Below are 18,891 nucleotides of genomic sequence, written 5' to 3'. Positions count from 1 at the left end.
GGTATTTTGATATTTAACTACTCTCTTGAGTTTTGTTTTTGTAATAGATCTGGTTTAAGCTATTGAATATTGTTTTTGTAATTCTAATTGTTTAAAATAAAAAGCTGCCTCTGTGCAGCTGACTAGCAGTTAGCTAACTTTGTGTATTTGGTAGCTATCTCACTCTGAATCATCATTTTAGTATGATGAACTGTATATATTATGTACTGTATAGAAGCACATAGAACTTAACATAAACTTGGATTCATTCATTCATGGTGTATTGCTTGGTATTACAAGCAATTATATAAGTGTATAAGTTTATATTATTTTGTCCAACCCATTTATGTCAACAAAGATAAGCTAAATAACAGAAAGACCTCTGTATAAACAGTATAATCTTCATGAAGGACTGTTGTATTAGACTACATCAGTTTTAGCTAGATGTTCCTAATAAACTGTTAACTGAGTGTACATTAATAATTATCAGCTGTGCACAGGCTGCAAAGAGCCTGACTGACGTTGCTTAATAATAATAATCCTGACGCTCAATCAGCTCCCTGTTGATCTGAGGTTTCTGTGACTCAGCTCGATTCTGAATAGCAGAAGAAGAAGAGGCAGTCAGAGACTTCAGCATCTGTCCTCTGTTGTTTCTGCTTTTATTTCTGCATTTCTACTCACTTTACTGCCCTGAAGTCCTATTTTAACAGATTCTTTCAATTGTTGACTGAATATGTATTTTTTTTTTATCAGAGTTGTTTTTGTAATGTTGCTTTCCTCTCAGGACCTGAAACACCCGGCGCTGGACCTCGACCAGCCTCGGTGGCATTTCCCATAATCCCCTCTCTGCCCCTCCCACCCAGAGAATAAAACCACCTGTGAGGTGACGACCACATTTCCCTCTCCTTCTCCTCGCACCATGTTTCCTCTGCAGCTGCTCGCTCTGCTCTTCATCTCCACGCCGAGTCACGACCCGAAAGAGAAGGGGAGGAAGAGGGAGAGAGAGGAGGAGGCAGACGGAGGGAGAGGAGAGAGGACGGAGAGTAAGTATGACCTGATGTTCAGGAGGGGGGACCTGCTGGAAGTGCCCAGGACTCTGTTCACACACTTTGGGATTTACCTGGGGGCGGGCAGGTGAGTCTGACGGGCCGTGGACATCATGATGCTCCGATCTGATTGGTCGAAGATGCTAATTTAATTTTTATCCTGTCTTCTCTCCAGAGTAGCTCATTTCATCCCAGACATCATGCCCATCGTCTCCAGTAACCAGTGTCGAATCAAGCAGATGGTCACCAACAGCAGACTCCTGCTGGGAGTCCTGGCCAAGGTACTGAAGCACCATTCAACCCAGTACACAGACTGGGAGTCACGTCATGTTTCACTACGTTTCCATGACAGCTGAGCAAGGGCAGTTAAAAGCAACTGAAAAAAGTGGAGAAATAATGCAAAGAAATGATGTTTCACAGTCTTATCTTCACCTGGGGTGGACAGGTATCTGTTGGTAATGTCTGTAGTTCTTCACAGAATAATACGAAGTGTAGATGTGTTTCTTCCTCAGTGTGGCAGCGTGAGAGTGGACTCAGTGGAGGACTTCGCCTACGGATCAGAGATACTCATCAACACCACGGACAAGGTGACCCGCATCAAACCAGAACCCTGTCCAGCTGCTTCAAAACCACAATCATATCTGTTACCACCTCTGTCCAGGTGTGCAGCCGCCCGGCGCTGCGGGGGGAGGAGGTGGCCGTCAGGGCGGAGAAGCTGCGGGGCGACGTGTCCTACAGTCTGCTGTGGTACAACTGCGAACACTTCGTCATGTACTGTCGCTACGGCACCGTCGTGAGCTTCCAGACGTTCCAGGTGACGCAGACGTTAAACCTAAAAATTGAGTATGAAGAATTAGCTATTAGCACTTCCTGTTTACTATATACCACTGGATGTACAGACAGCTGTCACCAGACTATGTGATACTAAGGTTAAAAACATGATGATTCTAAGGCAAGTTCTGCGGTCATAAGTAGCTTGTTTTTTTCTATGATTTCTGGACATTTGGTCATGATGAACATCAGAGAGATTGAGATTATTGGAAAGTATAAATCACAATGAAATCTAAAAATATGTGTATCATGTCTATGTGTTCAGATTTGACTGAGTTATGATGCATTTTTTGACACCAATAGCGACAATCAGGGTTTTAAAGTAGGCTTTTTTAACTGCAGGAAGTAACCTCCTGTGTGCACCTGTCCATTTTCCCTCGGCTGAAAACCTCTGGAATATATCCAGAAGTTTTGTGTGTGGAAACTGCCTTGAGTTTTCAGAAAGAATCTGCAACAAACCTAGAAAAGCAGCGAGCTCCCACCAGTGTAAAATACTGTATTTAAACTCTTCGCCTGGACTGTGCTGCATATTTAATAAACGGCTCACAGCTAAAGGTCAGACACATTTAGCTGCAAGGCGTTTATTAAAGCCGATCACAGATCAGACCAGCCTGCCTCTTTAATTGGGTTAAACCTCCCTGTTGCAGCAACAGGCCGTCAATAAAAGCTCCTATTGTTTCTGTGCTATTGTTCTCAGCTGCAGATGGTTGTCTCATTGGAGCTGGGATTTGCAGCGTGTGATTAAAAGAGTGACAGAGTGTAATTGTGAAATAACGGAGCAAACAAGTGGCTGGGTTTCACACTGATGGATAGAATAAGTAGGAGAGGGAGGGAGAGGAAATGAGAAGTGGACAGAGAAAGATGGAGGGAAGAGAGAGCAGGGCAGACCGGAGGCGTCTCAAGTGGAAGTTTTGGTGAAATTTCAAAGCTGATTTTTTTTCAAGTAAAGCAGCTTTTGGCAGCTTAAAGAGTCAAATACCTTCAGTTTGTGTAAAAACCTAAATTCTAGTTCAGTTATTAATTAGTTAAGCTCACACTAATGAATGAATCTGTGAGTTGGGAAACAGATTTGGCCTTTTTCCTGAGGAAACTGCAGCGTCACACTGAACAATAGAAAAATACTGGAAGTTCAATAAGCTGATCCACAAATATAAAAGGAATTTAAATGTTGATAATAAATAGACTGAGTAATTTTCATTGATTATTTTGAACATTACAGATTCTCTGATATGAATATTTTCCAACTTTACTCTGTTTCTTTACGAATTATTAAAGGAGCTATTTGTAGGTTTTGCTATTGCTACATAGCTAACATTAGCATTAGCAGCTGTTTATTTACCAGTCTAGAAGAAACTTCATTCCTTTACTCACCAACAGCTCTCTCCAGAGGTCGAAAGCAACCCACTTGTTTTGCTTCTGTTACTATCACTTTTTTTCTTCTACTGAAGTTAGCATGCTAACCAGCTAGCCCTGGCCCAAGTCACTGTAGTCTCCAGTCTGCCCTGAATGAGCAGCTGCTCAGAGGACGCATTATAACCTCAGCATGTAAACAGCTGTTAATGCTAACACTAGCTATGTAGCACTAGCAAAAATGTACATATAGCTCTTTTAAGGCTTTTGGCTCTGACTTGTATTTGTTATCATATCTGAAATTTGATGGGCCAGAGGGTTATCAGAAAAAAACAATGATTTGTAATGATAACAATAAAGAAATATATATATATATATATATATATATATATATATATAAACCGGTTTAGATAAAAGAGGAATAACATGTGACCTTGTATCACCCCTGACCTTTAACAATTTCTTTTTTGCTGTAAATGTCTATCACCCAGTAGAATAACATGTTTACACCCTCAGTGTGGAAGGCTAATGAATAAATGCTCCATAGACTCTATATTAAGTTTTGATTTATAACATATTTGAAGCAGGAAATGAAGCTCATTCATCACTGTGTGTAAATGTCAGTGATAATAAGATGATGTAACTACTCCATCTAGTGGTTAGTTATGGTTCTGACTTTAAACTCTGTTCCAGGGTTAAACATGTAGGAAAATCATGGATTTATTTTTTATTGATAAACAGATGGGCATGATAGACAGAAAACAAAACCGATGATACCAGAGAACAAAAGACAAGAAACAAAAGGCAAAAACAGATAGTAAAAGTATCTAAAGGTGCATCTGGAGTAAGTTTAAGTCTGTTTCTTTTTATGATTGTGGAACTATAATATGGAACTATATAAGTAACATAATATTTATCACCATATTTTATTCCAGTTTACTTCTCGAGGAAGAATTTCCCCTCGTTGACAGTACGAACATGGATTATCAGGTGTTAAATGTGTTTTTATTTTTCTCCTCTTCATCAGTTCTGCAAGACTGTGAGGAAGCTGTTGCTGAGCCGGCGAGTTGCCAAGGTGACCGCGGTGCTAGGGGCGTGTCTGTTGCTCTACCTGAGAGCTGTGAGCACCTGCGCCACCCTGCTGGCCGTTCTGCTGCCCTTCCTCATATGGATGGCGTCGTAAAGGTCACATGAGACCGAGTCAAAGAGACTGAGAGAGTGAATGAACTCTCAGTTAACATTGAGGATGTTTCCGGTCCGTGGAGGTCTGCAGTCTAACACTGTGCAAATCACACATGAGAATAATCATTGAAAATGTACATTTATGACCCGAGTCTAATAAAGATTGTATTTTTCTGAGTCTCGGATTTTTTCATTACAACAATATAAATTTAATTATTTTTATTTATTTATTAATCATATTGTATTTAATTCTTTATTTTAGTTTATTTCACTTTATTTGATTTATCATAAATTTAACTTAATAAACCTAACTGTCATTGCATTCTGTTTTATTTTATTTTATTAAATTTTTTCATTTTATTTTATTAGTCTTATTATTTTCTCACTCATTAAATTTCAGTTTGATTAGATGTGTTACTTTACTTTATTTTATTTTATTTTATTTTACAAGAGGAACGTAACAACATGTTGTCCCGCCTACTGTGTCCAAGACGCCCGTGCTGATTGGCTCGGACGGGATCAGCTTCACGTCAATCAAAATCTCGAGAAGTTGGCAGGTTGTTGACAGGTTGACAGGTGAGGATTTTTTTTCCCCCGACGAACCTTAAATTGAACTGCACAACATTTTCTATGAAGTGTCGCTGTTTGAGATTTTATTCCGGTTAAGAAGAAAACGTTTTACTCTGAGGACAAATGGCGAGAGACAGAACCGGTGAGAGGTTGTTTCGGCGTAGTTAGCTAAGTGAACAAGTTAACCGTTGGCTTGATAAACGGCAGGAAGAAGTTTTGCGGGGAAGCTAATGTTACCGTTATTTCGCTATAGAGCCGCTAGCATAAATATTAGCTAAGTTAACAGCAGCTAGCTTTTAGCTGGTTGTGTTATTTTTTGGACGTTTTTACCACTTGGATATATTAATATCTTAGACATACCGGTTAGAAAGCTAACATTAGTGTTGCTACTGTTGCTAATTGGTTCTCAAAGTTGGGACTGGGGGCTGTTCCGGTCACTGAAATTGTTCCAAGTGGTCCAGAAAATAAATGAACGCTAGCTGACCAACACAACGAACAGTAGTTAAACTTCACTGTCAGTCTCTAAAGCCTTGTTTAAGTGAACCAGGCATTAGCATGAGTGTTTTGATAATTAGCATTAGCCAAAATCACATAATTAAAAATCGACTATTGAGTTAACTAACAATTTCAGATCGGATTATGTAGTGAAAATGTTCCTGACATGTAGCTAGTAAAGGTAAAACATAATATGTTGGATTAAAGCAGATTTCCCTGCAATAATAATAGTATTTTGCATATTATGCAGAATTCATGGTGTGCCTGTAGTCTTTGTTTAAACTGAAGCTCAAATATGATAAAAGTGTTGGATGTTTTTAGAAATGCAGTTTAATCTTGACACGTTGCTGTTGTGTAGCTGTAATATCCAGTACTTATCAAGTATCAAGTAAGTAAGTATCAAGTAATAAAATATTGATTTGCCAATTTTGTCTGACCAGATAGTCAATATAAATTAAAGTATATTTATGGGAGACACAGTAAGTAATGCAGACTCACGTTTGAGATGCTGAAAACAGGGAATGACTTAATTAATTGATTTTTAATTAATTTATCCATTCATTTGCACGTTAATCACAAGAAGTAGCAACTCAGGCAAGAAACAACTCACATGTCACAGTTTTCTTGTTATTGGTAATTTGTGTTTAATATGCAGAGTTTGTTTTAACTGATTAATTTATATTTCCCTACACTTGAAGGCTGATTGTTTCGTGTTTAAATTCACAAGTCAGTCATTTGTAGCTGTTGGTGGTCCAACCATCATCCCCCTGTAGCGTTGACCATTATATCACCATATGAATGTGCGGACAGACGGTTGACTGTAATGTTTCCTGGATAGGTGGTGACAGAGAGTCAGACGGAGACATGGAGGGAGACTCCGGTAAAGTCAGTCCGCTGATGGGCGAGGACGAGTTCAAGGCGTCCTGTGCTAAGGAGATGGCTCTGCTGGCTCTGATGGAGAAGACGGGCTACAACATGGTGCAGGAGAACGGGCAGAGGAAGTACGGCGGACCCCCGCCAGGTGTGTGTGTGTGAGGCCATGAACAATGAAAAAAAAAGAGTGAGAATGTCCCAGATATTGATTAGTACGTTTCCTCTCATGTAGTCAAACTTGTGAAAACCCAGGCTGGACTGGGACAGTTTCACACACAGACTAATGGTCAGACAACATGAATTCATCTTGACCCTGTTCACTAGGACTCATTTCATCAGACACTGAAATGTCTTTGTGAATCCCTGTTAAAGATGGATCCATAAAAGGTGTGTGTGTGTGTGCGCGCTCCAGGTTGGGAGGGGCCGCCCCCCCCGCGGGGCTGCGAGGTGTTTGTGGGGAAGATTCCCAGAGACATGTACGAAGACAAGCTGGTGCCTCTGTTTGAGAGGGCGGGCAGGATCTACGAGTTCAGGCTGATGATGGAGTTCAGCGGAGAGAACCGCGGCTACGCCTTCGTCATGTACACCAACAGGTAGCGGCTTCGTTCTGTCCGACATATCACTGATGATCGGTTATACAGGCTTGATTATGATTGATGAAGTATTGGTGGTTATTGGTTGTGGTCCAGAGAAGCCGCTCAGAGAGCCATCCAGATGCTGGACAACTACGAGATCCGGCCGGGGAAGTTCATCGGAGTCTGTGTGAGTCTGGACAACTGCCGCCTCTTCGTCGGCTCCATCCCCAAAGAAAAGAGGAAGGACGAGATCATGGAGGAGATGAAGAAGGTATTACCGCCCCCCCCCCACAACAACACACACATACACCCCACCCTTAGAAAACACAAACATAGTATTTTTCTCCTCATTAACAACAACAACATGATGTTTGTGACTTCACAGTAATGACAGTAATTTAACATATGAAAAACATTCTCTATCCTCAAAGGACGACTCAGCAGCTGTCTGTCTCCACACACGTCTTCTATATGCTTCCCTCTAATTACTGGTCCTCGTCATATCTGTGTGTGTGTGTGTGTGTGTGTGTGTGTGTGTGTGTGTGTGTGTGTGTGTGTGTGTCAGGTGACAGACGGGGTGGTGGATGTGATTGTGTATCCCAGCTCCACAGATAAGAGCAGGAACCGAGGTTTTGCCTTTGTGGAGTATGAATCCCACAAAGCAGCAGCCATGGCCCGGAGGAAGCTCATACCAGGTAACTGCTCCTGTTCCTGTTCACGCTCTGTCACACTCACTCTTTATTTTATATCTTTTATATTTTTTCAAATATTTTTTTAAATTAAAATTTTTTGTTTTTAACATGGTTTTTAAGTTATACGTCTGTCTGATTCTCGTGGACACGATATCTCAGCAACATCTTCACGGAACTTCTTCAAATTTGGCTGAAACATTCACTCGGACTGAAGGATGAATTGATTAGATTTCGGTGGTCGAAGGTCAAAGGTTAAGGTCAGGGTGACCTCACAAAACACTTTCAGCCATAACTCAAGACTTCACTCAATTATGACAAAATTTCACACAAATGGTTCAAATTTTATATGAAACTAGTCTGAGTGGAGGAGGGATACAGTCCTCTAGTTTTTATTTCATGTCTTCTTTCCTCTTCGTCTACACCTCCTCTGTACACGCACACACGCACACACACACACACACTCTGCTCCTGTCTTTGTCCAGCAGAGGGAGGTAGAACACAAAACACCGCAGCAGCTGCAGCAGCGTCTGCAGGGGAGTTTAACCGTGTGACTTCAGATTCACTCGGTATGGACGGGTGATACAGTGACACAATAGTGATTGATAAACCAGCAGAGGTTCAACCCGAACACCTCTGCACTCTGTCCGCTGTGTGCACTGCTGTAAATCAATGAGCAGGACTGCTGTGAGGCAGTATTGAACCTCTGCATCACTGTAATGTAGCGCATTGATTTATAATGTTTAATTCCACTGGATTAGCCACAAGCACTTTTTTCTCTGCATCTGGTTATTGTATCTGTAAACAGCAGCGTTTCCCCACAGGACGCTGTTCAGCATGAGCAGCGAGCGCTTCCCTGCCGAGATCAATCCACAGCCACGCGAACCTTTCCAGGAATCGGTACCGTGAGAGAGTGAATGTAGTTCCTCTGCAGGGGCCACTGAACTCTCCTGTAGCCCAGCACCTGTAGGGGCCCCATGAGGGCCCCCCGGGGCCCGTTCAGACCTGCATTAACGTGTCTTCAGTGACCCGATCACAGTGATCAGTTCATCAGTTCACACCTGCTTTAAAATGCCTCTCGATTGACCACTTCCCGCCTTATATTCAAATAAACAGGTATGTGTTGTGAGAGAGAGAGAGAGAGAGAGAGAGAGTAACCTGGACAGAGCAGACGCATCTTTTCTCTAAAGCAGTGTTAGTCCTGTTCTTAATAAAAGTAACAGAAAGTACCAATAAGAGAAGCGTTGAAAGCAGTAGCAGCGTTACAGTCTCAGTGATATCCATCCCTGTGCGTCGGATGTTTGGCTGCCGTCCCACGCTCAGATATCTTGAACTTATATCGTGTATAACTGGAACCACTACAGAGACACAGTGTGTGGTGTTTCCAAAGCCAACGACTAGTTGTGTCACCATGTGTCAGTTTTCATATTTGTATTGTCTGTATGAGACTATTGGAAACCAGAGTCCAGTACGTAGGTGATGTCGTGACCCCTCTGTGACCCCTCTGTGACCCCTCTGTGACCCCGCTGTGACCCCGCTGTGACCCCTCTGTGACCCCTCTGTGACCCCTCTGCGACCCCGCTCTGACCCCGCTGTGACCCTGTGTTTAACAGGAACCTTCCAGCTGTGGGGTCACTCCATCCAGGTGGACTGGGCCGAGCCGGAGAAAGACGTGGATGAAGAGGTCATGCAGCGCGTCAGAGTCCTTTATGTACGTATACCTGTGTGTGTGTGTGTGTGTGTGTGTGTGTGTGTGTAGATTTTTTCTATCACAAAATAATCACCTGTGAAGAAACTCATCATGTCACAGACACTGTGAGGTGATTCAGGTGAAACGAGCCAGAGGAGGAGACAGTGTCTCTGTGTTAAAGCTGTGCAGTTCATGTCCTGCAAAATCCCACTGCAGCCCGGTGTAAAAACTTAGTAAAGCCTTTAATTCTGCCTCTGCGTCTCCTCCACTTCCCTGCTGCGCCGCTCTGCAGCCAAAGGTCAGCGCTTTTAGGAAGAGGCCTCTGAAATATTCTGCAGCCTTGTTCAGATCAAAGGTGAGCGGGAGCCGAGCAGCAGGGAGGAGACTCGCAGGAGCTGCACTCCCTCCAGGGGATCAATTACCATGGAGGCTTTTACTCTGAAAGACTGAGCTGTGATCTGAGGGCAACAAATACAAACCTAAAAGCACCTCTCAGTTGTGTGTAGGAGGGTATTTTTAGCCCGGGAGGCCCAGTGGTAAAAAAAAAAAAGAAAAAAAAAAAGCCCGGTGTGGTGTGTGTGTGTGTGTGTGTGTGTGTGTGTGTGTGTGTGTGTGTGTGTGTGTGTGTGTGTGTGTGTGTGTGTGGACTGCTGCACTGATCCACAGTGAATCTGCCAGCGATGAAAAAAGCACAACTTCCTGTGATTTGGAGATGCTCTGAAGCAGGTCATCCAACTCTGGAGTGTGGGCTCAGTGTGGAGCGAGCAGGGAGATGTGAGAGGTGCTGAACAGGAAGAAGAAGGAGTCAGGAAATTCCAGTGATTCTCAGAGGACATCAGAGACTTAATATAGCAGCTGTTATTTTAGTGTTTTTGTTAAATGTTGAGTTCATTAAAAGGCCCGTTCAGTCTGACTGTAGAGGAACTTTGTCTTGGTCCTCCCTCCTTCCTTCATGAACGTTGGCTCTGCACCAGAATGAGAATCTGATCTCAGAGAAGATCCTGGTTAAATTAAAGTCAAAGACAGTCAGAGGAAATCATTCAAATCAGATGAAGACATCACAGACAGATGTTGGTAAACTTCATGTTCAGATGTGTTGTGTTAATAACACAGATGTTCTGCGTTGTGCATCTGGTTAACACAGATAAATGTCTGTGTGTCTGTGTGTCCTCTGCTGCAGGTGCGTAACCTGATGCTGAGCACCAGTGAAGACACTCTGCGTCAGGAGTTCTCCCGCTTCAAACCCGGCTCGGTGGAGCGCGTCAAGAAGCTCACCGACTACGCCTTCATCCACTACCGCTGCCGCGAGGACGCCGTCACCGCGCTGAGTCTGATGAACGGGGCCCAGATCGACGGAGCCACCGTGGAGGTGACGTTGGCCAAACCGGCGGGCATCAAAGACGTGAGTGTAGCCGGGAGGAGGTACAACGGCCGGGCGTACCTGGGGAACAACGCAGCAGGAGGAGGAGGAGGAGGAGGAGATGGAGGAGGAGGGAATGGGACGTATCTTCTGCACAGGAACGATGGAGGGATGATGGGAGGAGGGGAGGACGGATGCTCTCCACTGAGACCCGTGTCCCTGCCGCCACGCCTGGGGAGCCCCTTCTACCCAGGAGCAGGTGGAGGTGAGGAGGAGACATTACATTAATCCACTGTTCTGATAATCCTCTAAACTGTTGTTTTACATAAAACTTAAAAAAATATCTTTAGAATCAATACGTACAGGAAATAACCTATAAGCATAAAACTGTAAACGAATCACATACATAAGAAAACCTACTGTAATTAATTGAAAATGACCTGCGACATGAAAAACACCAATACTGAGCTGAGTGCTTTATATTTTAATGGTTATATTATATAATTATTTATATCATAATTGTACATATGTCTTTTTGGGCCAAACTTAAATTAAATTTTCTACCTTTGAGTCTTTTTCCATAATTAAACAGTTTTTTAACCACTGACGTCACACACCAAGTGAATTAGGAATTTAAACAGATTAAATCAACAGCAGGTTGATCATTTAATTTGAAATGCATCTGTCACTGTTCAGCGAAAAAACACAGCAAACAAAACTACACAACGTCCAGAACAAACATCAGATCAGGCTGAACATGTGGCGCAGTATCTCACAGTTAAAACAAAGTCTGACGTGTTTTTCTTCCTCAGGCAGCCTGAAGCCTTCAACAGTAAATAACCTGTAATGTTACTGAATAAACATGAGACCTGTTACCTCAGTCTCACACTGCAGGAAACAGCTGCCCAGCTGTGGCACATGTGCCAGCGACGCCCAGATACTTTTCTTCCTCTATGAGAATATTAATGATCAGCGATCATCTTCATCTTCCTTTGTAGACACAGCTGAGCAGCCTGAAGCTCTGCTCCTCATTACTCCACATTTCCACAGTTTTCCACTTCTGTCTGTTTCATCATCAAACGGCCGGCAGGAGTTTTATTGATATCTTTAAAGTAAAGCTATTTGGTTACTGAAACACACTAGAAACAGTTAGTAGGTGTATGGATGTAATGACATGTAATGATATTATGACAAATATCCCAGGTGACACTTAGTATGATTCTGTTTTCTCTTCAACTCGAGACATTTTGTCTCCAGTCAAGTTTTTCTTTTTTCAAATCGGTGTTTTTAAGTGAAGTGAACAGAGAAGAGTGAAGACTCATCACAGCCTGGACACAGTGACATCTCCTGGACCTCCTCAAGCTTTCTGATGAAGTCCACATCATGAGAGCAAAGCTTCTAAAAGCCTAATGTTTCATTTAACATGGTGATTTTTTTCACTTTTTATCCTGCAACTTTGAGCAGGTTTTGTCTTATAAATTTCAAACCGCATTCATCAGGTCTCACTGGTAATATTGATAGAGCCGCGATATTAATCTGGTGATAAAGCAAAACTCCAGCTTCCTGACGCCCGCAGTCATTTCTGAAAATGAGAAAAGTTTTACAGTTAACTCTCCCACAAATGGACTGTAAAATATTTATGAGAGGAAAGAGACTCCACTACACTCCCATGTACCACTACAAGAAAGAGAGAGAATCAGGGAGGGAGAGATGAGAGATAAGGGGGAGAGAGACTCCAGGGAAAAGGAATTAAAGATTTACTTATGGAGTAAGAAACATAGAGGAGATAAGAGAGGGATTGAGAGGTGGAGAGAGCTGGACAGACGGGTGAAGCTTTAAAGCAGGGAGAGATTTAAACACACACAAACTGAAATCTCTCGTTTTTACAAAAGTCTTCACTCTGTCATTATTGATAATTGAGTCCAGACTGATGGACAGAAATGTTTTGAAAAATGAAATCATGGTTATGTTTTTGATGTGTCGACAGACGGATCTGCTAATGAATCCACTCCTCAGCTTAATTTCCTTCATTCATCATGGTGATTACAATAGCTCAAGTGTTTTGTTTACTCCCAGCTAATGTGACGAGACTTGATGTCGCCTGAAGGACGGTGGCACAGTCGTGACGGGCAGCTCGTGCGTTCCTGACAAGTCTTTATTCATACATAGTCATTACAACCAGGATCACTGGTTATTACTGTGGATTTTTATGAAACAAAATCTTTTTCACTGATGTGGATCTTAAACTGTGATGTAATTGAAGACACTGTTAAAAAGCCTCTGGATGAACTCAGAGCGAGGTTTAAGGAGTAATGGAGACATAAAGACAGATAAAGAGGAGCTGAGTCGTGTTTTCTGACTGAGCAGATAACTGGTGATAGTTCTGCTGAAGAGCTCGTTAACATCAGATATCAGACGTTAATAACAGTTTTTAATGAACTGTGGTACAGTAAAAAGTTTGGGTTATTAGACTCCAGTTCAGTTCAACATCGTCACACTGTAGTAATGAGCGCTAATGCTAATCCTGTGTTTGTCTCTGTGTCACCAGACGACCTGGACAGGTATGTGTTCCCCCTGTTTCCCGGCACTCCCCTGTCCCCCACCAGCATGCTGTCGCTGAAGCAGAGTCAGATCGGCTCCGCCGTCAGCCTGCTCGACTTCTACTGCCGCAAAAACTACTGGTCCCAGCCCGAGTACCACCTGTACTCCACACCTGGGCAGGACGGAAAACTGCTGCTCCTGTACAAGGTCTGTACACAACTCCTAATACACAATTACACATTTACACTAGTGTTTTTATACACACTGCAAAGACACTTACACAGGCAGAAGGATGAGATGGAGATTAATGTGAGTTTTATTTTAACATTTAGATGATTAATCACTTCAGTTTACTTCATCTCACCTCACCTCAACTTACTTTATTTCAGCTTCACCTCAGCAATTTCACGTTACTGAACATGACATCACTTATTGTTGTGCTCCTCACGCCAACTTCTTTCACTTCAAGTCACTTCACCTCAGTTCATCACACTTAAGTTCATCTTACGTCACTTCACTTTACTTCACCTCACTTCACTTGCCTTCACTTTTTCACTTAATTTTACTTCCTTTTTACTTCTCTTCATGTCACGTTACTTCACTTCACTTCGCTTTACTTCACTTGCAGCAGCCATTAAAAATAAATCACAGAATAGTAACAGAAGACGTGGAGTAAATAAGAGCATAATTGTTTATTTGTATATATTTTGTGTGTGTGTGTGTGTGTGTGTGTGTGTGTGTGTGTGTGTGTGTGTGTGTGTGTGTGTGTGTGTGTGTGCAGGTTGTGATCTCATCCACACGAAGCACCTACATCCCAGACAAGCTGTGTGTGCTGCTGGATGATGCCAAAGAGCTGGCTGCACAGACCACCCTGTGGAACCTAGGTACTAGTTCGCACCACACACACACACACACACACACACACACACACACACACACACACACACACACACACACACACACACACACACACTTCATTTTATTTAACTTAACTTCAGTTTGCTTCAGTTCACTTTAACTCTCTTCTCATCACTTCATTTTACTTCACTTCTTTTCACTTAACTTCACTTTCTTTCACTTCACTTTCCTTCATTTCACCTCACTTCACTTTACCTTTTAAAGACACAGCACATGAAGGTGATCATGTTTGCCGGCTGGACGTTGGCATGGAAACCCAGAGACGTTCAGGAGACGTCTCACTCTCTGAGAGAGGGACTGTTTAAACTGTGGCCTGTGCTGCAGTTTATATCGTTCACTCTGCTGCAGAGACGTTGAAAGAGTCGACTGTCGTTGGTGCAGTGTGATAATAAACCAGACCTTCTGCTCAGTTTTAATGGCAGGTTTTTATGTGGAGTTAATGATGTGAAGCCACTGACTGTAGATACTGTAGGAAGAGATTAGATAAAACACTCTAATTGTTTTCATTTGACTCAGCGACCTGAACCCGTTCTCAATCTAACATCATAATTTATTCACATTCACATAATTGTTTCTTCTTCTTTCTCATTTACATGATGCAGATAAAGGAAATTAAACAGCACAAAAGTAAAATGATATAATGATAGGAATAAACTAAGTTTATTCTTTTATCTGAGTCCTTTAGTTTGTGGACTCATTTAACTGACAGGAAGTCCAGGACCCTGCAGGGGCCACACAGTCACCTGACTGCTGAAGGAAAACTGGATTCTCACAGAGGGAGCGGTGTGGCAGCCAGTTTGTGTTGCATGTTGTCTGAACTGTGTTGTAGCAGCTGTCAGAATCTGAACCGGTGCCATCTGGATCTCCCTCTGAGCCAATCACATCGCCGCCTGCAGCCAGCGTCTCTCAGAGCCTTCGAGGAGTTCCTGTCGAACAGAGATATTTGAAAACAAAGGTCACCTGCAGAGCAACGGCCTGCTGTCTCCAAACAGACATCAGGACTCCAGTCACCTGCATTTAAACATCTGCATCACAAACTCATTCACTGCAGAAGTAAATACGTGGTTTAATGGAGTTAAGGAAGAAAATGTTTGTGCTAATGCTGCGAGTACAAGTCTTCTTCAGTCTGCACCATGAGACGATGAGACGTCCACACTGAGCGCTAGAAAAGAAAAGAAGAAGAAGTGGTTTGTTCGTTCCGAAAGAACAGGAAGGTGGAGTAAAAACCGGCCCTTCTTCGCCCATTCTTGGATTATCTGGTAGTGCCAAGATGGCGATGGTGGAGCAGCTCACTCTGCTTCTAATCTGCTCTTCAGAAACCTGTGGGTGATGTCACGGAGGCTACGTCAACCTGTACCTCCGCCCTCAGGTGGCCACGCAGGTGAAATGTCAGCTGAGGTTTTATGAGCTGCGATCGAACAGGTATTTATTTGTTCAGTTGTCAGCTGAGACTCTGCAGGGGAACAGGACAGAAGAAGAAGAGATTTGCTGCTTTGTTATTGTAGTTTGCATTTTACACTGTGGACGCATCGTTTTTCTCAATCCCATCATGCTCCTTGTCGCTCAGTGGATCCACCCCATGAAGAGCTGTCCATCAATCTCAACACCCTGGAAACCTGCTGATCGTTGATCCACTTTTATGTGCCGACATGTTTTCGCTGTGAGCTGGAAGTTCCTGTTTGAGACGGACACAATCCCCCATCATGCCTTTCTTTGTAACACACAGCTGTTGAGTCCCTCAGCTTTCCCTCCTGAACATCATCCTTTTGAAATACTACAGGAGTTGAGCTTGGCTGCGTCTCTGGGGGCCGGAGCTTAAGTGCAGCATGAATTCACCATCGGCGCAGACAGAAGTGGGACTCAGAGTCTTCACATCCGTATGAAAAGGAAATAAAAACCACAGAGAGAAAGTGGGTCACTTCAGAGCAGGAGGAGGCTGAAACAGGATTCTCAGTTAAAATGCTTTTCTTAATTGACTCGCAGGAATCACGTCTGTGCGGCTGCAGCTTTCTCGCGTCCCTGTGCTCCGAAGCGGCGACCACCAGCCGACCCGCACGCAATTAAAAATGTTTTTTTGGACGCGGGATGTTATTCTGAAAGCGCAGGGAGGAATGACGGGGGAGTGGCTGTGCTGCTGGAAGTCCGCCCTGTGGTGGACGCTTTTAATCAGGCTCTTACGCTGCATCTATTTTTCATCAGCTCCAGAGGGAACTGATTATCAGCTCCTGATCGAGATAAAAACTGCCTCCATCTTCAGCCACAGCTCCTGTCTTTCTTTTCCCTTCTGTCTTTTATCTGCCAGGATCTCAGGTGCTTCTTCTTCTTTTTTTCTTTGAATTTGGCCCAAAACGACTAAACTAGCAACAACTTTCTTTTAAAAACGGCACATTTGGAAAATTTTTTGTGTTATTTTGTGCTGAAATTGAAACATTTTGATAGTAAAAGACACTGTAAAGACGGATGATCTGACTAATGTGATGGTTTTGGTTCATGTGCAGCCGTGCTGGGTGAAGGTGAACATCTATGATTTATTAAATATACCCTCAGCAGATCACATCACTGGTGTCACAGCATCCCTGTCTCACCCCCCCCCCCTCTGTTTCCTCTCCTGCAGACTCGTCCTTCCTGAGCGGAGCGTCCGGTGATTCTCCCAGCAGCGCCTCTCCGCCGCTCGCCATCCCCTCCGCCACCAGCCCCGGGCTTCTGACCTGCGGCGGCAGGGCCTTCCCCTCCTGCCTCCCTCCTCCTCCCCCCGCCCCCTCCCTCCCCCTTCCCCCTCACTCCCCTCTCTCCCCTCTCTCCCCTCTCCTCTCTCTCCACGCTCACCCCCCCCGCCTCCCAAACGCAGAGGCTCTACTTCAGCTCCCAGGCGCCTTTCTACTGACGGTGAGACACAGTGATCTGACGCTGAAGTGTAATGATCCCACCTCTATTATTATATTAATATTGTTTTATATTCTAGACCACACTGAGCTGATTACATCAGGAGTTAATGTAAAGTAGCTGCTTATTTCCTCGTGCAGCAGTTACAGAGCAACATGAGGATTCGTGGTGAGTCTGGTTTGTGTCACCTGATGAATCTACGCCCAGTGTTCCCGCTCTTTTAGCTCTGTGTTTGGTCTCCTCCAGCTCCTGGGGGAAATCTCTGGCTCTCTAGCTGCTGAACGCTCCGCTGTGTTCAGCAGCTGCTCTGATTCTGTTTGAGCAGTGAAGTCGAGTGAACACGAGGAGAGAGACTGTACGAATGTTGACAGAGTCTTCAGTCGTCAGTTCGTCTGTCTCATTCTCTCGGACACGATATCTCAGTAAAATCTTGATGAAACTTCTTCAAATTTGGCAGAAATATTCACTAGGACTCAAGGACAAAGTGATTAGATTTTGGGGGTCAAAGTTCAAACATTAAGGTCAGTGTGACTTTACAAAACAATTTCATGCAGCAATTGTGACAAAATTTCACACAAATGGTTCATATTTTATATAAACTACTCTGAGTGGCGGAGGCAGAAAACCATGAGGAGGTAATTCTAGTTTCACCTCGCTGTTGCAGTTTCCTGTTTCACCATGGCAACCACAGAAACCGTCCTGAAGGTGCTTTCAGACAGCGAAGGGTTACCGCTGCGTCGGCAGCCGGGCAGCGGCGATGGGCTGTATGTTAACGAGGCAGCAGTGTGGCGTTACTCCCCCTCTACGACCACCAGCTGCCTCTGATCCGTCAAACGCCACCCGCCACTCACCACAGGCTGCTGCCGCCGTCCACCTGCTCTGATCTCATCAGGCGGACACACAGCCCGGCCTGCGGGAGAGGAAACGGTTCGAATACAACATGTATCAAAGTGGAACAAACGTTAGAAGCTGTTGTTGCTCCGAGACGTTCATTGATCTGTTTGTTGGCTGCTGGTGGAGAAGCATCGAAGAACAGGGATTCATTCGTTTCCCGCAGTGGGAGTTTTTCTGCCAGAGAGTCGAAAAAAGTTGAAGCAGCACCGACAAATCAACAGCAAACAGGAAACTCATATCACAAACCATCTCCTCTGCTTTGTTTTCTATGGTCAGGATGATCGGCTCAGCGTCAGCTCTGACTCCCCTGTGTTCACATGAACTAAATAACAGGACGGTTAAAGCATGTGAAACACCATGTGAAGAAGATTTAACCCTTAGATTCGTTCCTCAGGTCGACAGCGACTGTTGCTGTGAATAAAAACAGACACAGAGTTGGTTCATATTCACAGTAACATGACGCTGCAGCAGCTGGTGTCGGCTTCATTTCCTTTGATCCTGGAGGCTTTGATGAGGCTGTAGTCTCTGTGCCACTCATGAAGCAGAACATGAGCAACTGCACGGCACAAAGGTCAAAGATACGGCGAAGCACCAGACCCACGTCAGGACTCCTGACGGAATCTCGCTTCGTTGGCGTTCAGCTGCTCTGCTCACGGCGAGAGGAAGAGAAGGAGGTGCCACGACGTCCAGCAGCTGATGGAGCCTCAAAAATCTGTAGTTTGAAACTGAAAAACTTCCACAGAAACATCTGTCCACCTGTGGAGCGCTGTGTGTGTGTTCGCCCTGTGCCGTAACCACGAGCTGTCTGAGTTACAGCAGCCACTGCTTTAAACAGGAAATCTAACACTGAGAAATACTGATGGATTCAGAAGTGATTGTAAAATGTCATAAATGTGTGTTTGTTATTTTTGATGATAATCTCTGAAGAGGTTTGAGCTGCATATGTTTAATATTTGGCTCTAACAACCTGAGCCGTGAGAGTGTTTGTAAAGCCACAGTTTAGCTACTGGATGGA

The 18,891-nt window shown here is 43.8% G+C and overlaps 2 protein-coding genes across 2 annotated transcripts; both read left to right on the top strand.

The window, feature by feature from the left end:
- The first annotated feature begins 898 nt into the window (after positions 1-898).
- On the top strand, positions 899-4,460 carry LOC111237529 (lecithin retinol acyltransferase-like). The gene is made up of 5 exons (XM_022766656.1): positions 899-1,113; positions 1,201-1,306; positions 1,538-1,612; positions 1,687-1,839; positions 4,234-4,460. The coding sequence occupies exons 1-5, from the start codon at positions 899-901 to the stop codon at positions 4,387-4,389; spliced, it is 705 nt and encodes a 234-aa protein (XP_022622377.1). The 3' UTR covers positions 4,390-4,460.
- A 1,857-nt stretch (positions 4,461-6,317) lies between these two features.
- On the top strand, positions 6,318-16,983 carry LOC111237530 (probable RNA-binding protein 46). Its single transcript, XM_022766657.1, is given in 10 exon segments — positions 6,318-6,474; positions 6,739-6,919; positions 7,016-7,172; positions 7,467-7,596; positions 9,204-9,301; positions 10,461-10,905; positions 13,189-13,388; positions 13,963-14,065; positions 16,714-16,871; positions 16,873-16,983. Coding segments are annotated over 10 exon segments (1,740 nt in total).
- The last annotated feature ends 1,908 nt before the right edge of the window (positions 16,984-18,891 follow it).

Source organism: Seriola dumerili, unplaced genomic scaffold (genome assembly GCF_002260705.1).
Source record: "Seriola dumerili isolate Sdu_G_001 unplaced genomic scaffold, Sdu_1.0 BDQW01000917.1, whole genome shotgun sequence".
Taxonomy (NCBI): domain Eukaryota; kingdom Metazoa; phylum Chordata; class Actinopteri; order Carangiformes; family Carangidae; genus Seriola; species Seriola dumerili.
Note: the sequence above shows the minus strand (reverse complement) of the source record. Positions and strands in the feature narration are given on the sequence as shown.

What these genes read in the sequence shown, in the direction of transcription:
- LOC111237529 (XM_022766656.1), top strand. Translation starts at nt 899, where the DNA reads ATGTTTCCTCTGCAGCTGCTCGCTCTGCTCTTCATCTCCACGCCGAGT. An exon ending in TGCTGGGAGTCCTGGCCAAG is followed by an intron (nt 1,307 to 1,537) that starts GTACTGAAGCAC and finishes TTTCTTCCTCAG; the next exon opens with TGTGGCAGCGTGAGAGTGGA. An exon ending in TGAGCTTCCAGACGTTCCAG is followed by an intron (nt 1,840 to 4,233) that starts GTGACGCAGACG and finishes CCTCTTCATCAG; the next exon opens with TTCTGCAAGACTGTGAGGAA.